This window comes from Arvicola amphibius, chromosome 2 (assembly GCF_903992535.2).
Source record: "Arvicola amphibius chromosome 2, mArvAmp1.2, whole genome shotgun sequence".
In the NCBI taxonomy this organism is placed as follows: domain Eukaryota; kingdom Metazoa; phylum Chordata; class Mammalia; order Rodentia; family Cricetidae; genus Arvicola; species Arvicola amphibius.
The window spans coordinates 10,949,546-10,972,239 of NC_052048.2; the positions used below are offsets into that span (position 1 = coordinate 10,949,546).

Sequence of the window (22,694 nt, forward strand, 5' to 3'; positions counted from 1 at the left end):
TTCCGTGGTTTCAGTTATGATCCATGTCCCATGATTTCACGAAGGACTACTGAACCTGTTTAGTGTTTCCATTCAATCTATTTTTACTGTGGTATCATTCACATAAAGTCTAAAAATACTCATATTACTTGGTAGTATTAAAAGTCAGGATAATTAATTTGTTTGTTTTTAGCCTGTTGTTATTCATGTCCACCTGTTACGCCTAAACAGATTACTAGGTAGATTCACTTCTTCACTTCCTAACTTGGTAAAACTTAAAATCTATTAGAACATGTCCAACACAAATCTTTCAGGTATAACAATGTTTAGTTAAGATGGTAGTGATGATGTTACCAGTGTGCTAGTTTGGTCTTTGACTACATTTTTGTTATAAAATGAATGAATTTAGTTGCTTAGTAAATTTCAATTACCTAATATTCAATTCATAATCCATTGTTCTCTATGGCACACAATGTCCCCATCCCCCACCCAGTCTTTAAATCAAACACCGAGGTTTGATGGTTGAATCTCCTTTTTCCTTTATTCTCCTATATCTGGTACCCAGAGATCCACCAGTGAGTTTCTCAAATGAACGCACCTTGAGTCCACTGTCTATTGTATACTGCTCCTCACTTCTAAGTCAAAATCCACTGGTATACACCATCTCCTGTATACCCCTCCCCACTGCTAATTCAAAATCACCACCGGCTTCCACCTGAAATATATAACTCTCAAACTGCTTCTGTATTTTCTGCAACTCATTTTGGTCCTCATTTTCTTTCACATTATAACGTTTTATTTCAGACACTGACTGCATATTTCCATGGTTACAGATTTTTCAGTGGTTTTTTTCCACACTAGTTTAAGTCCCTACATGACCTGGCTCTGCTCTCATTCTCCGCTCACATTATCTCATCAATTGCCCTCTTATGCGGTACACATGGCAGCCTCCAGACCCTGGGATGGATTGGCTTTTATTGCTCTTGATGATATTTCTCTGGGTTAGTCACCTTCCTGACTGGGCTGGTCTTTCTCACTATTGTTATTAATCAAGGCTTAGTTGAACTGAACTCTCTCTCTCTCTCTCTCTCTCTGTGTGTGTGTGTGTGTGTGTGTGTGTGTATCTCATCTGACTCTTTAATCCACACAGCTCTCCAATTCACAGGGGCATTCTTTAATCATCCAAGATTATAGGCATGAGACACCATGTTTATATTATTTCTTCCAAAGGAAAAAATCCAGATGATTAGGTTACAATTTCAGTTCCGGGGTTTCTGATGCCTTTTTCTGGTCTCCACAAGCAATGGATGCACATTATACACCTATCTACAAGCAAGAAAACTCTCATACAAGTAAGAAAAAAATAATAAAATGTTAATAAGTATCAAAATATTATTTAAATTTCTCTAAACTTTGAGTTACCTAGACACATATCCTCCTTTCAAGAACTAACATTTTAAAAACTTACTTCTTTATTTTAGTGACAACTGTGTTTCATTTCAATATAGTGCATTTTTTCATTTCTCTGTCATAAAGTCTGAATTTTCAAGCAGCTGAACCTTTGACTTCGCCAGCCTGACCCACAGGTGTTCCCTATTGGATGACCCAGTCCTCCTTATTCTATGAGAACAACTGAGGCAATGGTAACTCTGTATAACTGTTCATCTCATATTGCCAGAGGTCAGACTTACAGAGGGCTAATTACCTGGGCTCAAAGAGAAACCAAAGTCAAAATAGGCTCTCTTAAGGCAAGAGCAGCCCTGACTGCCGTCTCTATCCTCCATATACACAAAGGTGACAACATTAACTAAACAGCTCCTGCCCTTAGATTATGAACATAAATAATAAAAGACCTTTCTATAGATGTCAGTTCTTGGCCCCAAATCTTCTGTGTGTTCTTGTTACTTAAAAGGACAACACTTAGAAGGCATGCAGAGTCTAAGAAACGGGCTAGGGAAAGATGATCTTGGGTACACACAAACTATACTTAGAACACAGATCCGTTTTTTAGATTACACATAAGTAGAAGATAAAGCAGATGAGGATTACATGAGCACAGAGCATAGCAAAGATACCTAAGCTAATCCATCTGCACTTTCAGAATGGTGCAGGGAAATATGTAACCATTACAGGTATCACTGGATGCAAACAAAATCTTCAGACTTTAACCTTACAGAGCTCTCATCTTCAATGCAATCTGGTGTATGTCATCTATCTTTGCAATATAGTTTATGTTTACAGTGTTCTTAATATTTGTACAGCATCTGTGTTCTCTATAGCATTCTACTTTTAACTTCTAATTAGAAACTGAGTAATATAGTAAAAATTGCAAACTCTCCTACTATTTTCACCTAAGTGAAGGCAAAGGTGATTGGAGAACAGTTTCTGCTGTGATTTTCATAAATCACACATTTCTTTGATCATGGTTCGTCCTACAGAAATCTCACTTCCTTTTGACTCCCTAAAGCTTCTCATGTCTGAATTATTGGCAGCTCTCACTCTTTTGGAAAGATAATGACTTGACCCAAAGCAATTCATATCATCACACATGTGTACCAGGCTTTTTCTTTCAGGTTGCCAACCAGCTCCCAAATCATGACACAGAGATTTATTATTAGTTTTAAAAGATTGGATTACCTTAGGCACATTTCTGGCTAGTGATTTTAACTTATAACTATAACTTTTTATCTACCTTTTGCCTTGTGTATTATTACCTCTTTTCTTTATATCTTACTTCCACTGCTTCTCTGTGTCTATCTGGCTGGTGGCTGGCATCTTTCTGGCTTCTTGCCCTGGATGTGTCCCTCTTTCTCTTCTCCTTCTTCTTTCATTCTTCCCTTCACTCTCCAGCCTATATTTCTTCTCCCTATTTATTTTCTCTGCCCACCAGCCCTGCCTATTCTTTCTCCTGCCTAGCTATTGGCCATTTAGGTCTTTATTAGACCAATCGGGTACCTTAGGCAGGCAGGGAAACAAATACAGCATATCTTTACATAATCAAACACATATCCTTACATCACTAAAGAAATGCACCATAAACAAAACTAAAACACATTTACACAGTTAGTAACGTTCTGCAGTATAAACAAGCATAACATATCTTTGCCTAGTTAAACTAATCCTCTACAATACACATGTACTTCCCACCCTGTACATTTATTTATCCAAGATCATTTTTCAAATATTTTAGGTCAAGCACTAGAAATGCAAAGACAGAAAATGTAAAATGAAGCTCTTGCTTTCCAAGAACACAAAGACTCAAATTCATAATTAAACTAAGTATGGTAGAGTTATAATAACAGACAGTAGGGACAGTAGTTTTTTGGTGGTGGGTACAGATAATACTGGAAAGCCAATTTTTCTTGAAGGAGTAAAATATAAGAGAGTCTTTGAGGCTCACATATTAGGTGTGATATTGTTGATCAGCTTTAACACCTCAGAGATAATTTAGCCCATGTTGTGGGATCTTGTTTCAGTGACTTTCTTGCATATACTGTTGGGACAGTAATTAATTCTTTTCCTTAAATATGTCTTACCAGTGAAAAGGCATATAAAGACAGCCTTCAGCTGTAGGTAAGCTTTGGGAGAAAATCTTGAGGGTTGCGTGTTTCAGGCCAACTGAGAGTCATGAAGTACAGTTGCATCCTGATAGCTCTAGTGAGGGGCACATGTTGCAGCTGCTTATATCCAGCCAAGCAGTGCTGGACAATCGTGCTGTAGAGTCTCAGGACAAAAAGAGAATGAAGCAGTCGAGGCAACTGTTTCCATTTGAAGAACAACCTCTTCCCTTACACACACACTTTTGTTATTGAATAGCCTTGTAATAGATGAGGGAGCTAAAGGATTATTTCCAAAAATTTACTTGATGTTCAGAGATATATTTTACATTAAAACCATTCATGGAAGCAATAGGATTAGTCATAAAAGACTTCAGTCTGTCGAGCTTCAGGATTATGGAATTCTCAGTTTAATGGAATGAAAAAAAAATGAACTTTCTAGGTAGGACTGAGATGTGGAAGAGAAGACTGTTTTTTGAGAAGAGTGTAATGTAGGATTCCCCTCTGTATGTTGTGATTACCATTGCTTAGTAAAGAAACTGTTTTGGGCCTTTGTAGAGCAGAATAAAGGTAGGAGGAGAAAACTAAAATGAATGCTGGGAGAAAGGAGGTAGACAGAGTCAGGAGAAGTCATGGAGCTCCACCAGAGACAGACACCAGACAGAACCTTGCTGGTAAGCCACAGACACATGGTGATACACAGATTAATAGAAATGGGTTAAATTAAGATGTAAGAGCTAGCTAATAAGAAGCTAGAGCTAATAGGCCAAGCACTGATTTAATTAATACAGTTTCTGTATGGTTATTTCGGGGCTGAGCATCCGGGAACAGATAAGCGGCTCCTTACAATAAGAAGGTGTTAATTTTGCAGGGCCATAAGGAAAACTACAGAGGACATACAACAGGAGGAAAAAGAGGAGGTGTAAAACTCAGAATGAGAAAGCAGAAACAAATGAAGAAAGATGAACATGTCAGGAGAAACTGCTACAAGCAGACCTAATTGCTGAGTCATGGAGTAAGAAACACCAACACAATTTAAAAACACCCTAGGAATGGTTGTGTCATCAGACATCTACAAGAACAAACCATTCAAGGAAGTGAAGGTCTGAGACACAATGTAGTTAAGAGAAGAGAGCTGACCAAGAACCTAAAATGATAATTGGAGCCCCTCATATTGCTCTGGATATGGCAGACATGCTACTCCCGAGGTTTGGCTTCCAGACAATCAAGGAGACAGCAATATATCAACGTAAGTACATCAGGTGAGCACATCTGCTGTTGGTAATAACAGTAGCACAGATTGTGAGGCTACAGAAATTGGGGCTTATATTATCTCGTTTTTTTCGGAAATGTGAGGTATAAGGTCTGTGTCTGATGATGGACTTCCCACAGGGAAAATCCCTAGATGAAAATAGCTAAGTAAAGGATGTGTGTGTGTGTGTGTGTGTGTGTGTGCGTGTGTGTGTGTGTGTGATGTTGTGTGTCCTCTCATATAAAGCTATCAGGAATCAAGATAATAACCATAATTAATCTTAAGTACTTCCTAGAGGGTCTACTTTTAACAGCACAATCATATAAATTTTGTGCCCGCAAAATACCTCACAACAGGGAATTATTTTTAATAGATGCAGTCTCATGTTTTATCTGATGCAAAGCGTATCCAAGTGCCAGGCACAAGCATTGCATATGTCTGTGTGTTTTTAGGTATGGATACACAGGTATTTTAAATATGGTCCAATACAGCTGCCTGCTTTAACAATTTAGTGGGGGAAATGTAGGCTTTTTGAAATTATCAGGATTAGTTTATGAAGTTAAAGTGATGCCCATCATTTCCATCTCTGCCTTCCTATTATTTGTCACAATTTTTTTTCTTCAAATAGTACATAATTACTACTATGGATAGGACACATGCTGGTACTGTGGCTGATGCTTCAGAGGTACGTCAACTTTTTTTAACCTGTAGGTCACAAACCTGTTAGGGGCCAAATGATCCTCACACAGGGTTTGCCTAAGACAATCAGAAAACACTAATCTTGACTGTAGTAATGATGTGTCTTAAGGCACAAACTAGAAAGCAGTGTTGGGGGTCTGTGAAATTTCTCTGTGCTTCTGCCAAGCCTGAGGACCTGCCTTCAAAGCCTAGGATTAAAACAGTGGAAATAGAGAACAGACTCCCACAAGTTGTCCCATGACTTCTACATATTCACTGTAACATAATACACACATTTATAAGTTTACACACACAAACAAACCATACACATATACACACACTAAATAAATGTAATTAAAATATTATTTTACAAAGACAAATCAGTGTTGCTTGGGAGACTAACTAACATCAGGGTGACTAATTGGTGAGATAAGCTGAGATATCCCATATTGCTTGTGGGTAATGAAAGCAAAGGTTTTAAGAGTGTCTTTTAACTGGGAAAGATTCTCAATGAATCACAAATGTAATGACAGAAAACAAATTAAGCATATTAAATATGTTTAAATCCATGAATTGATAGCAAACATATGTAATTAACTATTATTTTACAACCCCTAGCATTTTAAAGACATCACATGCCTTTACACCCCCCTTTCTATCCCTCATGCTCTTGGTCTTGTTCTTTATCTCTCTCTTCTTAATCTGTATCCCAGGCTGGCCTTGAACTCATGGTAATCCTATTGCTTCAGTTTTCCAAGTGGTGAAACTACAAGTACGGGCTGTCATACTAGGCCAATGTTAGAATGTACACTAAAGACGCTGAACCACAGGTAACTAAATAGAAATGTCTTTGATGGGTGTGGAGGGAAAGACAAGGTTCCCTGGTTACCACAGGTATAAAAGACCTAAGGTAGTCTGCATCAACTTATCACAGGACCCTGGGGAGAGGTCTGTTATGCCGCATTGGAACTAAAATGAACATACAAGAAGATAACACTAGGCTGGAGGAATGTGGATGCCGTTTCCTGTTCCTTGCTTTGAACACAAGGTCTTGGGTGTTTGCAAGTGAGCAAAGACTGGAAGAAGGACTCAGTTTCTTTTTAGAAGAGGAATATGGTTGCATGAAATAAAACAGCCAAAGTATCTCATGTAGATTAAATCTCAGCGAATGTTGTCCTCTGATGCCCTTCTGCATTTGAGATCCTTTACTCTCCATGCTTTCAGGAGATGCTGAGCAGGAAGCATTGGTCAGTCAATTCAGAGTAGCTCTTTAAATTATATTGAAAATTGTATGTAATTTTCCTCTTTCTGAGAGGCTTTGTGTGTGTGTGTGTGTGTGTGTGTGTGTGTCTGTGTGTAGCCCTGGCTGCCTTGGAACTCTCTCTGTAGACCAAGCTGGCCTTGAACTCAGAGATCCACCTGCCTCTGCGTCCATATTGCTAGAAAGGTATGCACCACCACTGCCCAGCTAGTATGAAAATATTTCCAATTTTTTTTAGTGATAAAAATTTGATTGTTCCTAGTTTTAAAAAAAAATCTCATGAGTTCAAATGCATGTTTTAAAATTTTGATCCCTCCTTAAAAAGATTGTTCCTTTTCATGATAAATTTCCAAAAGGAGATTGTCCTTTGGCATTTTGGGCTGACAACAATAATAGGAAAAACCACAATTCTGTAAGCATTTTGCAGAATTCTGGTCCATAAGTATTACATTGATTACTTTTTGTTGAAGTTGTTCAATTTCTTTTTCTTTTTTTGACTTTTCTTCCTTTGTGGTCCAGGATGACCTTGAATTCACAGTGTAGGGTATCTCACATGTTAACCCTGAACTTGCTGAATCTCTTGTCTCAGCCTCCCATGAGATGACAAGCTGCATCTGAATCATCTTGCCTAGCTCTTACTTTTATTCCTTTGATAATTTTGTTGAAATGAATCATAAATGAAGTCTTTAAATATTTTATTAGAGGAAAACAATAGCTCTTGAGCCTATCACGTCTGTGTACAGTCCTCACACATAAACAATATTTCCTCAGTGTCCACTCTAAGGTAATAGGAATTAGCAGAAATGAAAGCAACCAGTCAGGAAACTCAACTTCACCTTCACTCATCGGTGCACAATCTGCTCTAAAATAATGTCCTATGACTCAGATTCTGTGGAAGACCACAGAGTGGGTCCGTTCCTCCTTGACCAAAGGTGGAATCACATGCCCCTACCCTGGAATATGCGAACCCCTTTGAGGCTGGACCCTGACAGATGTCATGCAAACATGGGACTACGTCAAGATTCTTTACTGCCTTTCATTATGGACAATTAGTTCTTTACAGTGTAACTTGCCAGTATGTGAGAACAGGTTCCTGTAGTTTTATAGTTGCTGATCTACTGTAGTCTCTAAATATAAATGTTTTTGCTTTGCCTTTTTTTACTAGTTTCCTGATTTTATATACTTTCAGTAAAATACAAAAGATGTATGTCTCTCTGTGTTAAGCATTAATACATTATAGAAAAATTTCCGTGCTTACGGTGGTTCTCCTCACAGTTGTAATATTTGCCTAAGGGTGGAAGTGGAGGGGAAATAATTCATTGTTATTTTTATTCTTTTGGGAACTCAAATATGGGTCTGGAATCAGAGTGATGAAGAGCATTATCCCATAAACTAAGTTTCACAGAGTGGTACTGTCTTCCTTGTACATAGTATGGGAAGCATTGTGTGGCTGTGCAGAATTTATAGATACAGAACGTCTTGTTTCTGAGTCCATAAACGCAGGGGAGGGAAAGAAGGTTGTCTCAACTTACAACTTCTTCCCCAAATAATCTTAAATTTACAGGTCAGTTAAGTGTTCAAAATGCTAACATACCTGTGTAATCCTTCTTTTATATCACAAAGAGGGAAGAACAGATTTAGTGCCAGAGTCAAAGGTCTTAGAGAAATATCAGAAGGAAACTACAGCAAAATATCAGTAATAAAGTGAAGATATTTGTCATTTACTATTTTTAGGAAGAATTTTATTTTAACAATATAAAATGCTTTATACTACTGAGAATTTCTTTGTAGAATATAACATGTCTTCTCAATGAATTAGATTAATAGTTAAGTGAAAGAACACAAGGGGCAGCTTAACAAAATCATAAAGCATGGAAGGCCTCGTTCCCTATCATTACCTTTATATGTGACATTATTTCTTCAGTGGCATATGTCTATTAATGTGACTTAATTCATAAAAATATTTTTTAATGAAGAAGCCAGAATCTATTTATAGTTTAGCATCACCAGCTGCAAAGTCTGGCAAGCATTTTGTCAATCCACTTTATGCCATATATTAAGTAAACCAAATCAGATAGAAATGGAAGAAACATATATCATAGCACATACACATGAGACACACATACCCCACACACATACTACATATACATACACACACATCACACACACCACACACAAAGTCTACATATACGTATGCATATACATATACACACATGACACACACCACATGCAGATACCACAGATACCCTAGACATACATATACCACACACAAACACACATGCCATACACCATACACATACCCACACAAGCACATCACACACACACACACACACACACACACACACACACACACGCCACTGACTGGTACTTACTTTATTATCTGAAGAAATTGTGGGCCTGAAACAACGGTAGGCAGATGGTTTGTTCTCTGTGACTACCTCACTGGTTGGGTAAGTGCTGCCCAGTTCTTTCTACCCTTTTCCCTGCTGACTGCAGTCTACTTCAGTGGCAGCCCCCAACCCTTTCTTGTATGCTTTCTATGACTAAAATTTACATTAATACAAAATACTCATTGTCAGTGATTTCCCAGCATTTAGTTTGTTCCTTCTGGGAAGAGAGATAAGTTTAGGGTGGTAAATGAAGAGAAAGTGTGGAAGAGGCCATGTTGGGCAAGAGAAAACTGTATTTTTTTATTTACCTACAGCAAGCTTGTCTGCTTGAACCAATTAGCAGGTCAAGGAAATCAATAAAAAAATAAGCCCAGAACTCAGAAATTAAGTTACAGCTAAGGACAAGAAAAGAGATGAAGGATAGTCTCATCTCCTGTATTTCATGCTTAAAATGTTGGAGACCCTGTTCTAACAGAAGCTAGGCAAAAAAAAAATGAGAAAACCAATAAGCTACAAATAATATGGGGAATTGATGGAAAAATGCCCATTCATGGTGGATGAGTAATTAGATAAAATTTTTTCCTAGATAAAAAATATTTGTCAAGAAATAAAGTAAATGTTAAGAATATATTGTTGCCTGGGCTTCACTGCTCAGCATCTGGTCCTAATGCTTGGGAAGCAGATAAAATAAACACTGTAATTTTGAAGACAGCCTTGTCTACACAGTGTTCTCTAAAACAGTCAGAGTTTCATAGACTATGTCTCAAAATAAACACACACACACACACACATACACAGACACACACACTCATACACACATGTATAAGTAGGTATACACACAGGTACACAAATTAATACATGTACACAAGCATGCATACACACACAGAGAAAGAACATATTAGATCTAAAAATAAATGCTTAAGTAAATAGCATAGAATATTAGCTATATATACTTTGAAAATTAAGAAACAATGAATTTTTAATCAACATATAAAATAAAATACAAAATAGCATTGAAATGAAAAACTAAGTTATAAAGGAAATTAATAAGAGAAGATATCAAATATTGAACATAAGGAGATAACATAATCAAATCTGAAAATATAATCTTTGACTTAAAATATTAATTAAATTAATAATTTATAAAGCATGGATATGAGTTTTATCATAAAAATTTAAACGATTATCATAGCAGCAAAGGAAGAGGTGATGGGAACGGATAAGATATGTTGCTTAAATTTTAATGTATAGAAGAGACCAATCATTTCATCAAAAAAACTCCAAAACATAAAGAAGAAAAAACTAGAGATGGGTACTAGTACAGATAAAAAGATAGTTCTAAATATATTTATCAGATTCACACACACATATGGTGCATATATTTCTAAATATGCATATCAGATCCACACACAGATATGGTAATACACCTTCATAAAATAAAAAAGAATGTTTGAATCAGTGTAGAAAGATACAGGAAAAGAAAAGCCACTGTGCTCAACTTTATTGCTTTATTGTTAGGAAAAAGTTTCACTGTTCTGCAAGTAAACATGTTTTATAACAAGCCTTCAGGTTTGCCTACCGTACATGACAGATTTTTTTAATTTGATGCAAATGAGTACTCAGAAATCTTTGTCGTTTTCTAACGAGAAATGTGTATCGGGAAAAGTTATTTCAAAACCGGTTGCTATTATCTTAGTTTAAAATAGTTATTTCAAATATTTTTAAAGACATTACTTTAAAAACCATTTTATGGGAGGGGAAGTAGTGAACTCCACCTACAGTGAGAGGCCCAGCATCAACACATACATAGAGAAATGGTAGAGGAAGACAACTGTCATCTGGCTTTAGATTACACAGGCACACACACACATGCATGCGACATATGCAAGTTCTCCCTCACTCATACCACATGCACATACACACATGCTCACTATTAATAAACGAGGAGAAAGATCTGAGATTATTTAAAGCAAAATTGAGCTTCACACAAAAGTTTCCATTTTATAACCAGAAAGGGAAATATTGCTGCTTCTATTCTATCATTTATTAATATAAAAGATTCATATTTATAATTGGCAAAATTATGGAAACAGCAATTGAGGGAAATAACATGTATTATTTACAGGTGACAGAAAAGGATTATAATTTTCTTACTTTCTAGCAACAACAGGAAACAGCTCATTACAGTTGAGGTTCAAGAACAGAAATCTGAATGAATCAAGGCTTCTCAATTATGTCCTTCATGCCTGCAATGAATTAGAAGTAGTTGATTGAGTCAAAGACCTTATTTATGGCAGATTTGCCCTTAGTGTCCTATCTAGAGAAAATAGACATATCTTGTCTTTTCAGGAAAGGTCACACAACATTGAATGTCTACCTAAGGTTCTTCTTGTATCATGGCTCAAATTCCCTAAAATGGTAAATATGTTAGGCAAATGATTCAGAATACTAAATATGAGATAGTCGAGAGACTTGAACTAAGGAAACATAATGAGCTATAAAGTAGGATTCAGGGTGGCTAAGTCTTACACCTAAGATTTTTCCATGTTCTTGTTTTAGCAGCAATGTAAATTTGAGACAAAGTCTAAAATACTACTGATAACATTTACTACCTCTGTGTGTTCCTGAAAAGTAAGTTACAGCCTGTAGTCAAGAGGGGAACAGCCAGTGTATAACTGAGGAGGAGTTTCAACCCCAGATGAATTTGTCATTATAAATCAAGGCAAGTTTTTCCCTTAAATTCTTGAGAGAATCATGTAACTTACTGCCTAGGCACATATGTAGACACACAGGAACACATGAGGTCCTCATATGTGCACACAACAACAAGACAGCTAAACTGATGTTTACGACAATATTTTCCTCCCTTGAGATGAGACTGACATTGTGTAGACTCTAAGGAAGGTGGTTCTCGGGGGTAACTGAGATTTGGAAATTAGATCACTGGTGAGATCTATGTGAGTTAGGTCTGGGATATCGAATCTTCACAATTTTTTTTTTTATCACTCAGGAAGAAGTAGAGGCATAGTTTTAGGCTTCTGTAGAACACATGTTCAAGTTCAGATGTTCCTAGGATAGGGAATGTCTTTCCTACTCCTCAGAGAAGATGGAAAAACAATAGAGCAAGGCAATCAAACTGGAAGAATTATCTAATGTGGGTGTGTGTGCAGAAAAGTGCTGTACTGATCTCAAGAGCCTTCTCATACCTTAACTGAAGTAGAATGAATATTGTTAAAATATATAACACATATTATTATATTAAACTATAATATAGAATTAATAATTTTATTTTTATTAGTTATATAGAGAGAAATAAAACTATACATGCCAGAACTAGGTAAAAATCAACCGCATGTAACATAAAATCTACAAATTGTTAAGCTGTGTTTGTAAAAAGGAACAATTAACAAAGGCAAGTGGAAATTTTATTATGAATACACCAGAAAGAAAAGCATAAAGATTTCCTAAAATTCAAAACACAGAAAGAAAGGTATTCTAGGTAATTAGTAAAAAAAAAAAAAAAGCAACAACAGTTAACTATTACAGTTACATGAAAAATAGAGAAAACAGGGCTACAGCAATAGCATCTAAAATGCAGAGGGGAATACTGTGTACCATGTTGGCAATTGAGAGGTGTGCCTTGGAAACATTGTTAGAACATACGCGGCAATGCTTTGCTGCACCACAACAAAATAATAAATGTACCTTTCTTAGTGGAACTGTTAAATCTAAATCTCACAATTATAGATAAATCAGACAAAATGTCATTAGCTACACTGAAAATTCGACAAATTCAGTTCATTAGTTTAGTGTTGTTGCTATATGTGGATATTGTAACAAATAGTAATTTTCTTCCAAAGACAAGTATTAATTATAGAATTTAACTGCACATTTGGCTACTATTAATATAATTAAAAGTAAGTATACAGGTTATTCTCCCTAAATATGGTGTAGTAAAAAAAAATAAGAATCATATGTTCTTAAACTTCAAAAAGATTCCTCCATAACTCACAAGGGGTCAAAGGGGAGGAAATCACAGCAAGATTTAAATAATTAGAAAAAAAAATTTCCATGAAAAAAAAAACAGTTTTGTTTGGGTATGTTCAGGAATACATAACATATCTATTCTTAATCTGGAGCTGAAAATTATCTTCAAAATATGCAATACAGAACCCAAATATTTAGCAGAACAAGAAATGAAAAGAAAATGACCTAAAATACATGTGTTTTTCATAGAAGAATTATTGTTAAGAACAGATAGTTTGAAAATATAAGTAAGTATTAAGATTCATTTTGTCATGACTAACTTTATACTGTTTCATCAGGTCATAAATTTGAAAAAATAGCAATAATTTAGTTAGAAATAAATGTAATCATTTTATAGACAGGAAATGACTGTTTTATCATCTTTTCTAAGGATTATGAGAATTTTATTAATTTTGCTCACTAGAAAAGGCTTTATCATGAAAAATGGTATCAGTTACAATGCACGTTACGAAATCATGATCTGAGGTATCACAATAGCAACACAAGAGCCTGCCTATTGGGGAATACGTGTTTATAACACCAGATAACAATCTCTGTCTCTCTCTCTCTCTGTCTCTCTCTCTGTCTCTCTCTCTGTCTCTCTCTCTGTCTCTCTGTCTCTCTCTCTGTCTCTCTCTCTCATACACACACACACACACACACACACACACACACATCAGTTGCATTATTCTCATTTTACAGACTTGCTTCTTAGTTGGCCCAAATGCTGGAAACACACTAGAGGACAAGAAGCATGTCATGGAATGAAATGTTGAGTTGGAATCAGAGCTGACTGGTGTCATTACCAGTGTGTGTGGCATGTTTTCATCCTCTCTCCCTGTGCTTGAGGAGCACAAAGAAACTATTCTTCTCCTCAGGACCTTATGCCAGTTTGGAACCCACAGACTAGGAGGACACTCCTTCTATTGAATAATAATTTTCCTTTGCCGTATCCTTGGGGATACACCAGACTGGAAAACACAAAAAGCTACAAGCAGATAGGGCTAAATGTAGCTCACCACTGTCAGGAATGTAAAACTAAGAGCATTAACAAGACTGTACAAATAATATCAATGGAATTGGGGCTGGTGTACCAGCCTAAGAGGAGGAGCAAGAAGAGGAAACAGAAAAGGAGCAGGAGGAGAAAAAGAGAGAGAAAAGGACAGTGGTAGGTACAGAGAAAAGGGAAGAGAGAGGGGACGGATCAATGGTTCAGATTATGGAGGATTACATGCCAGCAGATCTCTATTGCAAAATATGCCAGAAACATTGCACAACACAAGTCAACACTTTGAGGCAATAATATACTTGCAGCACTTTATCTTCCTGTGTGTTTAAGACACGAAGCACTTCATTTGAATCTCTTACCTGAAGCAAATTTCTCCCTGAAATTGCACATGACCTCCATTCTCTTCGGGACTCGTGGAAGCGAACACAGGTCTATCTCACATGCTCCTGATGCCGGTAACTATCACCCCTGCCTGACCGGTTTGGCTTGTTTAAGAACCTAGTTTTCATCACCCTGGAGGGTCATATGGAAAAAGAAGGGTTTGTACTGACAGGGTAGATACAGATTGAAGCCACAGCCCTAAACATGAGTTAGGTTCTGTGTGATATGAAGAGTGTATGCCAAAAAATCCCAAACGGCAGCATACTAACAGAGACACGGCTTTGAAATTACATGCATAAGATAGGAGCTTCTCAAATCATATTTGGTTGTGTTGGCGTATAGAGGAGACTCAGTGGTTCCGGTGCTGGGAGCTGGGGTGAGCCTGCAAGACTGGGCCACCAAAAGATTACAAATCACTATGTCCCTTCTAGTTTCAGTTTCGAAATGTCAACATTCTTTTTTGCCTTAGAACACAAAGTAAATTTACAAAGGACAAGCCCCCCCATGAAAGTATTTTCAAAGATTGCAATGAAATAGATCAGATTTATTTGCTGTTGACTTTGAGCCATGTGTGGAAACTTTAAGGCAACTCAAGTCAATGCTTACTTGGCTCCAGGTAAGGGAGGCTCAGCCAAAATCAAGAATATGACGCCATCTGTTGTCCCTTTCTCTTTTTGTCTGCTTCTTAACTTGATTATAGTTTCTTTTAAGATTGATTTCCTACATGCAAGAACAGAGAATAGAACTTCCAGAATTATGTTCACTTGAAAAACTGCATGGGAAAAGATATTTACTATGTTTACATTTCAAAATTGTGCATCCCTCGTGTTCACTTTTTCTTATATAGAGAGAAACATACTAGTTTTCTATTATTAGAACAAAATATGGAGGTAAATCTTGTTTTAAAAGGGCAGCACTTATTTTGCCTTAATGTCTCAGTGGTTTTATTCAGTCACTAGTCTCTTGGACCCGTTGTGTTGAGTTTCATTTCTTTCAAGGCAGTTGATCAGTAGCAACAGCAGATAGAGGGGGAAAGAGAGAGAGGAGGTGGAGGAAGAGAGAAGGGGAGAAACATAGGAAGATGGAGATGGAAAGAGCGAGAGATGGTGGAAGAGAGAGAGCTGAGTTCTGATATACTCTTGAAGGGATGTTCCTTCAGAATGGTAGGTTATTCAACCTTGAAGGAGTGTGATGCCACCACAAGGAACACTGACACCCTTAGGTTTTGGCGATACTTTGGATTTCTACACACACACACACACACACACACACACACACACACACACACACGAATATATATCCTTGCTCATACCAGGAAAATGTTCCACTCTGAGCTACACCTATAGAGCTCTAAATAGCCAAGGGAATTCATGATAATTTTATTTGTAACAATTGTTCTTCAAGTCAACGAAACACATAAAATATCTGAGTTATTTTTTAAAACAAGGACTTATTATAAGGAAATACCCCCCAAGATGAAAATATTTGTACCTGTAAACCTCTTATCATGCATTAAGGTAAGACTACATACAGTTTACAGGGTGGGACTGAGAGCTGAGCTGAGTAAATAGGAACAATCTAACCTTGGTAAAACTGGAAGATTATGGTTAGAACAGTCTGATAGCAATTATTCACCAGCAGGAAAGGACATGAAATTAACCTTGCCTGTGTTTCCTTTGGAGGTATGCCCTTTAATGTCATAAATACCCTTGTTTAACATGTGATCTTAACTATTTTACTAGAAACTTTTATTAACAATAAAATCAAGTGACAGTTATGTTATTTCTATAATTTATCCTATCAGGGTTTGTTTTATACATTTGTTAAATAATGTCATTCCTTGCATCTATAATTACTATACTTCATTTTTAGACAAAACATTTATGACAAAACAATCACATTGCACCACTGAGATTGCATACAAAAAGACGAGGGGCTACACGGTGTGTATGTGTGTAAATATATATGTGTGTGTGTGTGTGTGAGTGTGTGATTTTGTGTATATATATATTGTGTGTGCACATGCATATAGTTAAATATGTGCGTATGTGTGTATGTATATGTGTGTGCATATGTACATGTGTATGTCTGTGTGTGCTTGTGTGTATATGCAGATGTATATTTATAAACATGTGTGTTTCTGTGTGTGCATGCTTTTTTCTATGGGGATGTGCTATTGCTATGTCCCTTGTGTGAACTTCAGGGGACAGCATTCAGATGTGAGTTTTCACCTTTCAACGATGTTTTGAGATAGGGCCTCTTCATTACTGTGTAAGAGTCTATTTTGTCTGTAAATTTTTGTATTCTCCAGTCTTTGTCTCCCTTCTCTCCACAGGTGCATTCTGGAATTAGAGAGGCCTGTCATAGTTCTGCTGGCTGGTGTTATGCTTGGCTCATAAGAATGGCAAGTATTGCTGTTCATGGTGGTGCATGCTTTTAATCCTGGCACTCAGGAGGTAGAGGAAGTCAGATTTCTGTGAGTTTGAGTCCAGTCTGGTCTATATAGCAAGTTCCAGGACAGCCAAGACTACACAGAGAAACCTTATCTCGGAAAACAAAACAAACAAACAAAAAGTCAAGCGCCTTCTTAAAGAGTTCTCCAATAGAATCGGTGCCCAAGTCCACATTGTTTTCCTCTCTAGGTGTCACCTTCCCCACTCTATAGCAAATCAGATTCTTTGTTCAAAATGCCTGCTTATCCATTTGCACTCTTGCTATAAGTCTCACAAAGACTTCATCATTGACCTTCAATATAGGGAAGAATTTGACAATCATTTCTGAAACTAAATGCAAAGACTGGTGATCCAAACCTTGAGATTGACTGCATGCATCTTTTAAATATGCTCAGCATGCCCCCCTCTCTTCCTAATATCTTTGTACAAAATCCTTTGAAGCAGAAACCTATCCACTAAGAAGCAGATGCAACAGAATCTTCTGGACCTCCAGCAGCTGATTATTGTTAGGGAGGGTGAGGTGAATGGAAGTAGCAATTCCCTACTCTTGTGGAGTGTCTTACACGCAGCTTCTGCTGGGTGTTACGTATAGTTTCTGCCTAATAGCATATTGGTTTGCACGCAGAGCAAACCAATCTGAACCACTCAGGATCTTGGTGGAAAGTACACTGCGTGGGTTGTGAGTATTATGCTGTCATTTGTGCATCTCTATTTTAAACAGGAAACTGAAGAAGACAGGAGTATTTCTTGATAAAGTTATCTGTAAATCAAGCGTGAGCTGTGGCTCACATTGCTCTTATATTAAAAGAAAGTTGTTTATCCTTTCCTTCATTTCAGATAAGGATGAGTGGACAGGGATCAATAGAATATGAAGTCATTATAAGCCAGAACTTTTAAGCTGTCAAACGTTGTATGTGTTCAAACCCAGGATAAAGGAGCAAGAAATTGCTATTGATGTTTCCAAAGCTTGTACTAGCCAGGCCTGGTGCTTGTTAGTGAAATTAATCCAATCTCTTTATTTTGAAATCCTACCTAGTTAGTGAATAATAAACAAGTATGAAGAGTTTGTTGAAGACCAGATTGGATTTATGCACAATGGAGTATCGCTCGACAAAGGCAGGAGCGACACTTTCATCCAGACTTTTTATTTGGATCTTAATTTTAAAGTGGGATATTGCTACTCCATAGTTCTAGGGAGATCATCTCAGTCCCTGGAGACTCCATTTCCATTGTACTCTGCTTCAGCCTAGAATACACAACTTGTACCTTTCATTGTTGTTGAAAGCACTCGATTCTCTTTGTGAGATACATCTCATATGCTTTAAGTACTCAAGAACACGTTAGCATGCCAGGGTGTAAAGTGTCCCCCATATACGTTCCTAACTTCTTTTCATGATAGAGTTTCAACTGGTCACATGAAACTCCAATGAGAGGTAAGTCAGTTTAAGTTATAGACAATAAGATTTAAGCTATACTTAGTTCTCTGGCTGTTTTATGTGTATGAGCGTGTTGTCCTTTTTTGGACAGTATATCCTGCATCCTGGCAGATACCTCTCTTGCTGACCACTGTACAATGGTAACAGTTGGGTAGCTTTTCAGAATACAGGTGCAGGATGACAGAATGACCCTGAAAGAACTGAGCCACCTACCACTTGGCTGGCAATTGTTTAATAAGATGTCATTTTTAAAGCCTCATTTAAAGCCACAGGTCTGGGCTGCCTTCTTTCTTTTAAAAGCACCCAAATGTGGTACATTTACATAATGGAGTACTACACAGCAGAAAAAATATTAATGACATCATGAATTCTGCAAGCAAATGGATGGAGCTAGAAAACATCATTTTGAGTGAGGTAACCCAGACCCAGAAAGACAATTATCACATGCACTCACTCATAAATGGTTTTTAAACATAAAGCACAGAAAACCAGCCCACAAATCACAATCCCAACAATAAGGACTGCAAGAGAGACATACATGGATTTAATCTACATGGGTAGTAAAAAAAAGACAAGATCTCCTGAGAAAGTTGGGAACATGGGGACCTTGGGAGAGAGTTGAAGGGGAGGGGAAGACAGGGAGGGGAGCAAAGAAAAATGTAGAGCTCAATAAACATAAAAAATATCTATCTTGGGGCCTGGAGAGATGGTTCTGTAATTAAGAGTGTTGGCTGTTTTTTCACAGGACTCAGGTTCAATCCCCAGCTCATAATTATATGTAACTCTAGTCCCATGAGATCTGCTGCCTTCTTTTGACCTCTGTGGGAGCTGCATTCACATAGTACATAGACATATATGCAGGTAAAAATATTCATACACATGAAACACATTTTTAAAAGCTAAATACACTGGCTATGAAAAACTAGACATATTCTTGTATAATAAAGAGATATGAGTCCCACAGTTAAGAATGGGAATCCAGAGAAAGAGACTATATTCTAAAGGCCTAGAAATCCACATTATGGCTAAAAATTGTTTAACCCTTGTCAGCTGTTAAGGAAAATTTGGAACACTGAGAAAACGCCATGTGGTGAGGGTTGGTGATCATTTCTTAGTGTTCTGTGGCAAGGTGTGCTTTGGCTATTTATGGCTTTAGACAAATAGTTTTAGCAGCGAATATTCCTCTGGCTTCTTTTTTTTTTTTTTTTTGTTGTTTTTTGTTTTTTTTTTGTTTTTGTTTTTTTTTTTTTGTTTTGTTTTTTTTTGTTTTGTTTTTTCGAGACAGGGTTTCTCTGTGGCTTTGGAGCCTGTCCTGGAACTAGCTCTTGTAGACCAGGCTGGTCTCGAACTCACAGAGATTCGCCTGCCTCTGCCTCCCGAGTGCTGGGATTAAAGGCGTGCGCCACCACCGCCCGGCTCCTCTGGCTTCTTTAAGTGGCCACATTAAAGCTGTCAGTCACTGGATCCAGTCTGGTTCCAAAGGTCAGATAAAAGCTGATGTTTTATTAGCAAAATGGATGTTTTCGGATAGCTTCAAAATAAATTCCCTTAAATTGAGAAAGAAGAAAATTTTCTAAACAGAGAAACCAACAAGTAGACGGAGATACCCTGCAAGCATAGTAACATTGCCTTGGAATTTGAATTTGAGTTTGTGGTTATTTGCTGGCAACTGAACCAGAATAATATAAGGTTTTTGTGGAGATTAAACTAATCGGGAAAAATTAGTGTGTTCCTGACCTTTAAAACAAGATTAGAGTTTCCAGCTGTCGACAGAGTATACATGTGTACAGATCCAAGGAAGGAACAGTTTGTCATTTTCTCAGAAGAGGATGATTATAGGGTAATCAAGTCGTTTTCAGATTGTAATGGATAAATTAGAATAAAAATTGACTCACTGAATATTGACATTACCAAAGGATGTTGGGTGAAGATCAGTCAAGTTAGCCACAAGCAACTTATTTCCTCTGGTTCTATGGCCAGAGAAGAGACAAGAGGAGCCCTAAGTGTTCCCTCCCTCACCCTGACAATGTATATATTACTCAGTCAAAGAAGTTATGTCACTGCCCAGGCCAGAAATATTTAAAGCACCTCTCTAGTAGGATTTGTATTGTTTTGAAAATGGCACTGGTCAAATTGTCTGTTCTTCTACTTTATTTATTCTTCCTTTTCCTGGAAGGGGCTCTTAAATACAGAGCATGTGTATGAATGAATATCAATGCATTTGTGAGTCTCTGGGAAGGGCTGTACCTTGTTCCCAAGAATCCTTCCTCCTCTTGGTCCATAGTCAGTACCAACCTGTCAAAGGCCTTATTCCCCTTCCTGCATTTCAACCAAGTTGGCAGTTCTACAAAACATAAAATGGAAGTGTCTAAGGCCTTAAAATAATCATATACTCTACCTCCTGTCTGCAACCTGGTTCCAACTCACACATCTGTTTCAACAGTGTGTTGTGGAGACCTGGAGTTGAGAAGGACAAAGCTCAGTTGTTGATTCTTACTGGAGAGCAAAAATAAAAAAGAAGAAGAATTAGGTAATCTAGTGTTCCATTTTTTGTATTTTGATTTCAGACCCACAGATTAAAGCTTATTACCTACCATAATTTACTTTCATAGGTTCAGATAAGTATTTTATGAAGATTTACTTGCATAAGTAAAATAGAGTCTTATCATGCAGGTTTAAAATTCTGAGTTTGATTCCCAACACTTAATAAAAAGGAATTGAAAATGTATAATAGTATTTGTTTTCTAAATTCTATTGGAAGTAGAGCTTTTCTTAGAAAAAAAAATATACTTCAGAAAGGGAGCATCCAGACAATGTTATTGTCCACTATTAATGTTTGGAATTAGGTAGATCTAATTATTTTAGGGTTTGTACAAGAATAGACAAAGATTATTTCAAATCTTTGGACAAGAGAACAGAATATAACTTGAAGGCATAAGTCATAAACAATCCCACACCAGTTTGCAATTATGATTAATAGAATGGTTATTTATTTAAAAGGGAAAAACTTACTGATCACCGTCGCAGCCAACAGCCCTCTGTGCAATCAGGAAGGGAGCCTAGTCGCCGGAAGCAGAGCTGGAAGCCAGAGAGCAAGTGGAGGGAAGTGGCCACATTTTTAAAGAGAGAGACCACACCCCAATGGGCTGGTATCTCAGTGGCTATTGGCTGAAGGAGCGGAAGGAGCTCCCGCAACAATAACTGATGCTATAGATAGAATTAATATGGTGCATATTAATAACTCCCTTTTGTTAAAGAACAGGGATAATCCACTTCCATGTGCTATGTACTGTGATCAAGCCTAGGAACACACTGGGACACCAGGATTTTCATTGCTTGTCAGAGTAAATTAAAGACTGTCTGGACAGGATAATCCCAGAGATCTATAAACGTGGAAATAAAATTGGATGATCATGTAAGGGAGAAAATGTAATTTCTTTATGTCATGATTCCTGTCAAAGTTACCCAACAAGAGCCAGATTAACAAGAGAGAATGTGACAGATGTAGTTGATAAAAGTTTCACATGGCATAAGACCTTTCATAAATGAAGAACCAAAGGAACAGGTGCACTTGTGCATTGTTGGCATGCTTGGTTCAATTTGCTGAAATGGATAGCTCTGTAAAAATGCGATTCGACAAGAACAGGGTGTGAGCTAACAGTAATAAACAGCACATCTTGTTTGCTCAGATTCTACTGTGCCCGTGTGTCTGGCAATAAGGATACTTCTTTCCTCTCCTGCATGTGGGCCTTACACCATACTTTGAAGGAAAGTGTCCATGTTGCTGTGTAATCTACTTTAAAGTAGAGGGTGGGAGAAGGTCATAGGGTGACTTGCCTAATGCTACTGCTCATCAGATGTCACGATGGGGTGGGACATACTCGAACTCATTACCAGAAAAGTAGGCAATGATTGCTCCTGGAGACAGAAATGGGGCTTATGTGGACTATGTTTGAGGAAGTCTCCATGAGATGGTTGAAATGTTCTAGTGTCTGGACAGGCTTACACTCCTGTGGCATTTCACAGCTCAGAAACGGTCTTCTAAAAATTCTTGAACCTCATCATATTCACACTACGTTAGGAGACAACAGCATGAAAGTAAGAGTGGGCCTCTTGCTCCCATTTACATGCGACAACAGGGAGTCAGGGATAGGCATCACATCATCCTACACTAATTCATGCTCCAGAAGGAGTTGAACTCCCTAGAGATGTGCAGTATTTTTGTTCATGACCTAAAAATATTAGACCTATGTGTTTCCAAACATTAACATT

The 22,694-nt window shown here is 37.3% G+C and overlaps 1 protein-coding gene across 25 annotated transcripts in view; it reads right to left on the bottom strand.

Annotated features, from left to right (window-relative positions):
* Window positions 1-22,694, bottom strand: part of Pik3c2g (phosphatidylinositol-4-phosphate 3-kinase catalytic subunit type 2 gamma) — a 346,977-nt gene that overhangs the window by 319,611 nt on the left and 4,672 nt on the right. For 12 of the 25 annotated variants that reach the window (XR_005284220.1, XM_038318262.1, XM_038318253.1 and 9 more), the window contains exon 2: window positions 11,272-11,363. The exons of 4 other annotated variants lie outside the window; for them this stretch is intronic. Coding sequence is in view for 1 of the 21 variants with exons in the window: in XM_038318250.1 (XP_038174178.1) it covers window positions 20,821-20,853 (33 nt within the window). In the remaining 20 variants the exon portion in view is untranslated. Of the gene's footprint in view, window positions 1-11,271; window positions 11,364-14,511; window positions 14,666-20,669; window positions 20,767-20,820; window positions 20,919-22,694 lie in introns of those variants that run through there. 9 more of the 25 variants (XM_038318260.1, XM_038318239.1, XM_038318240.1 and 6 more) reach the window with 5 other exon arrangements.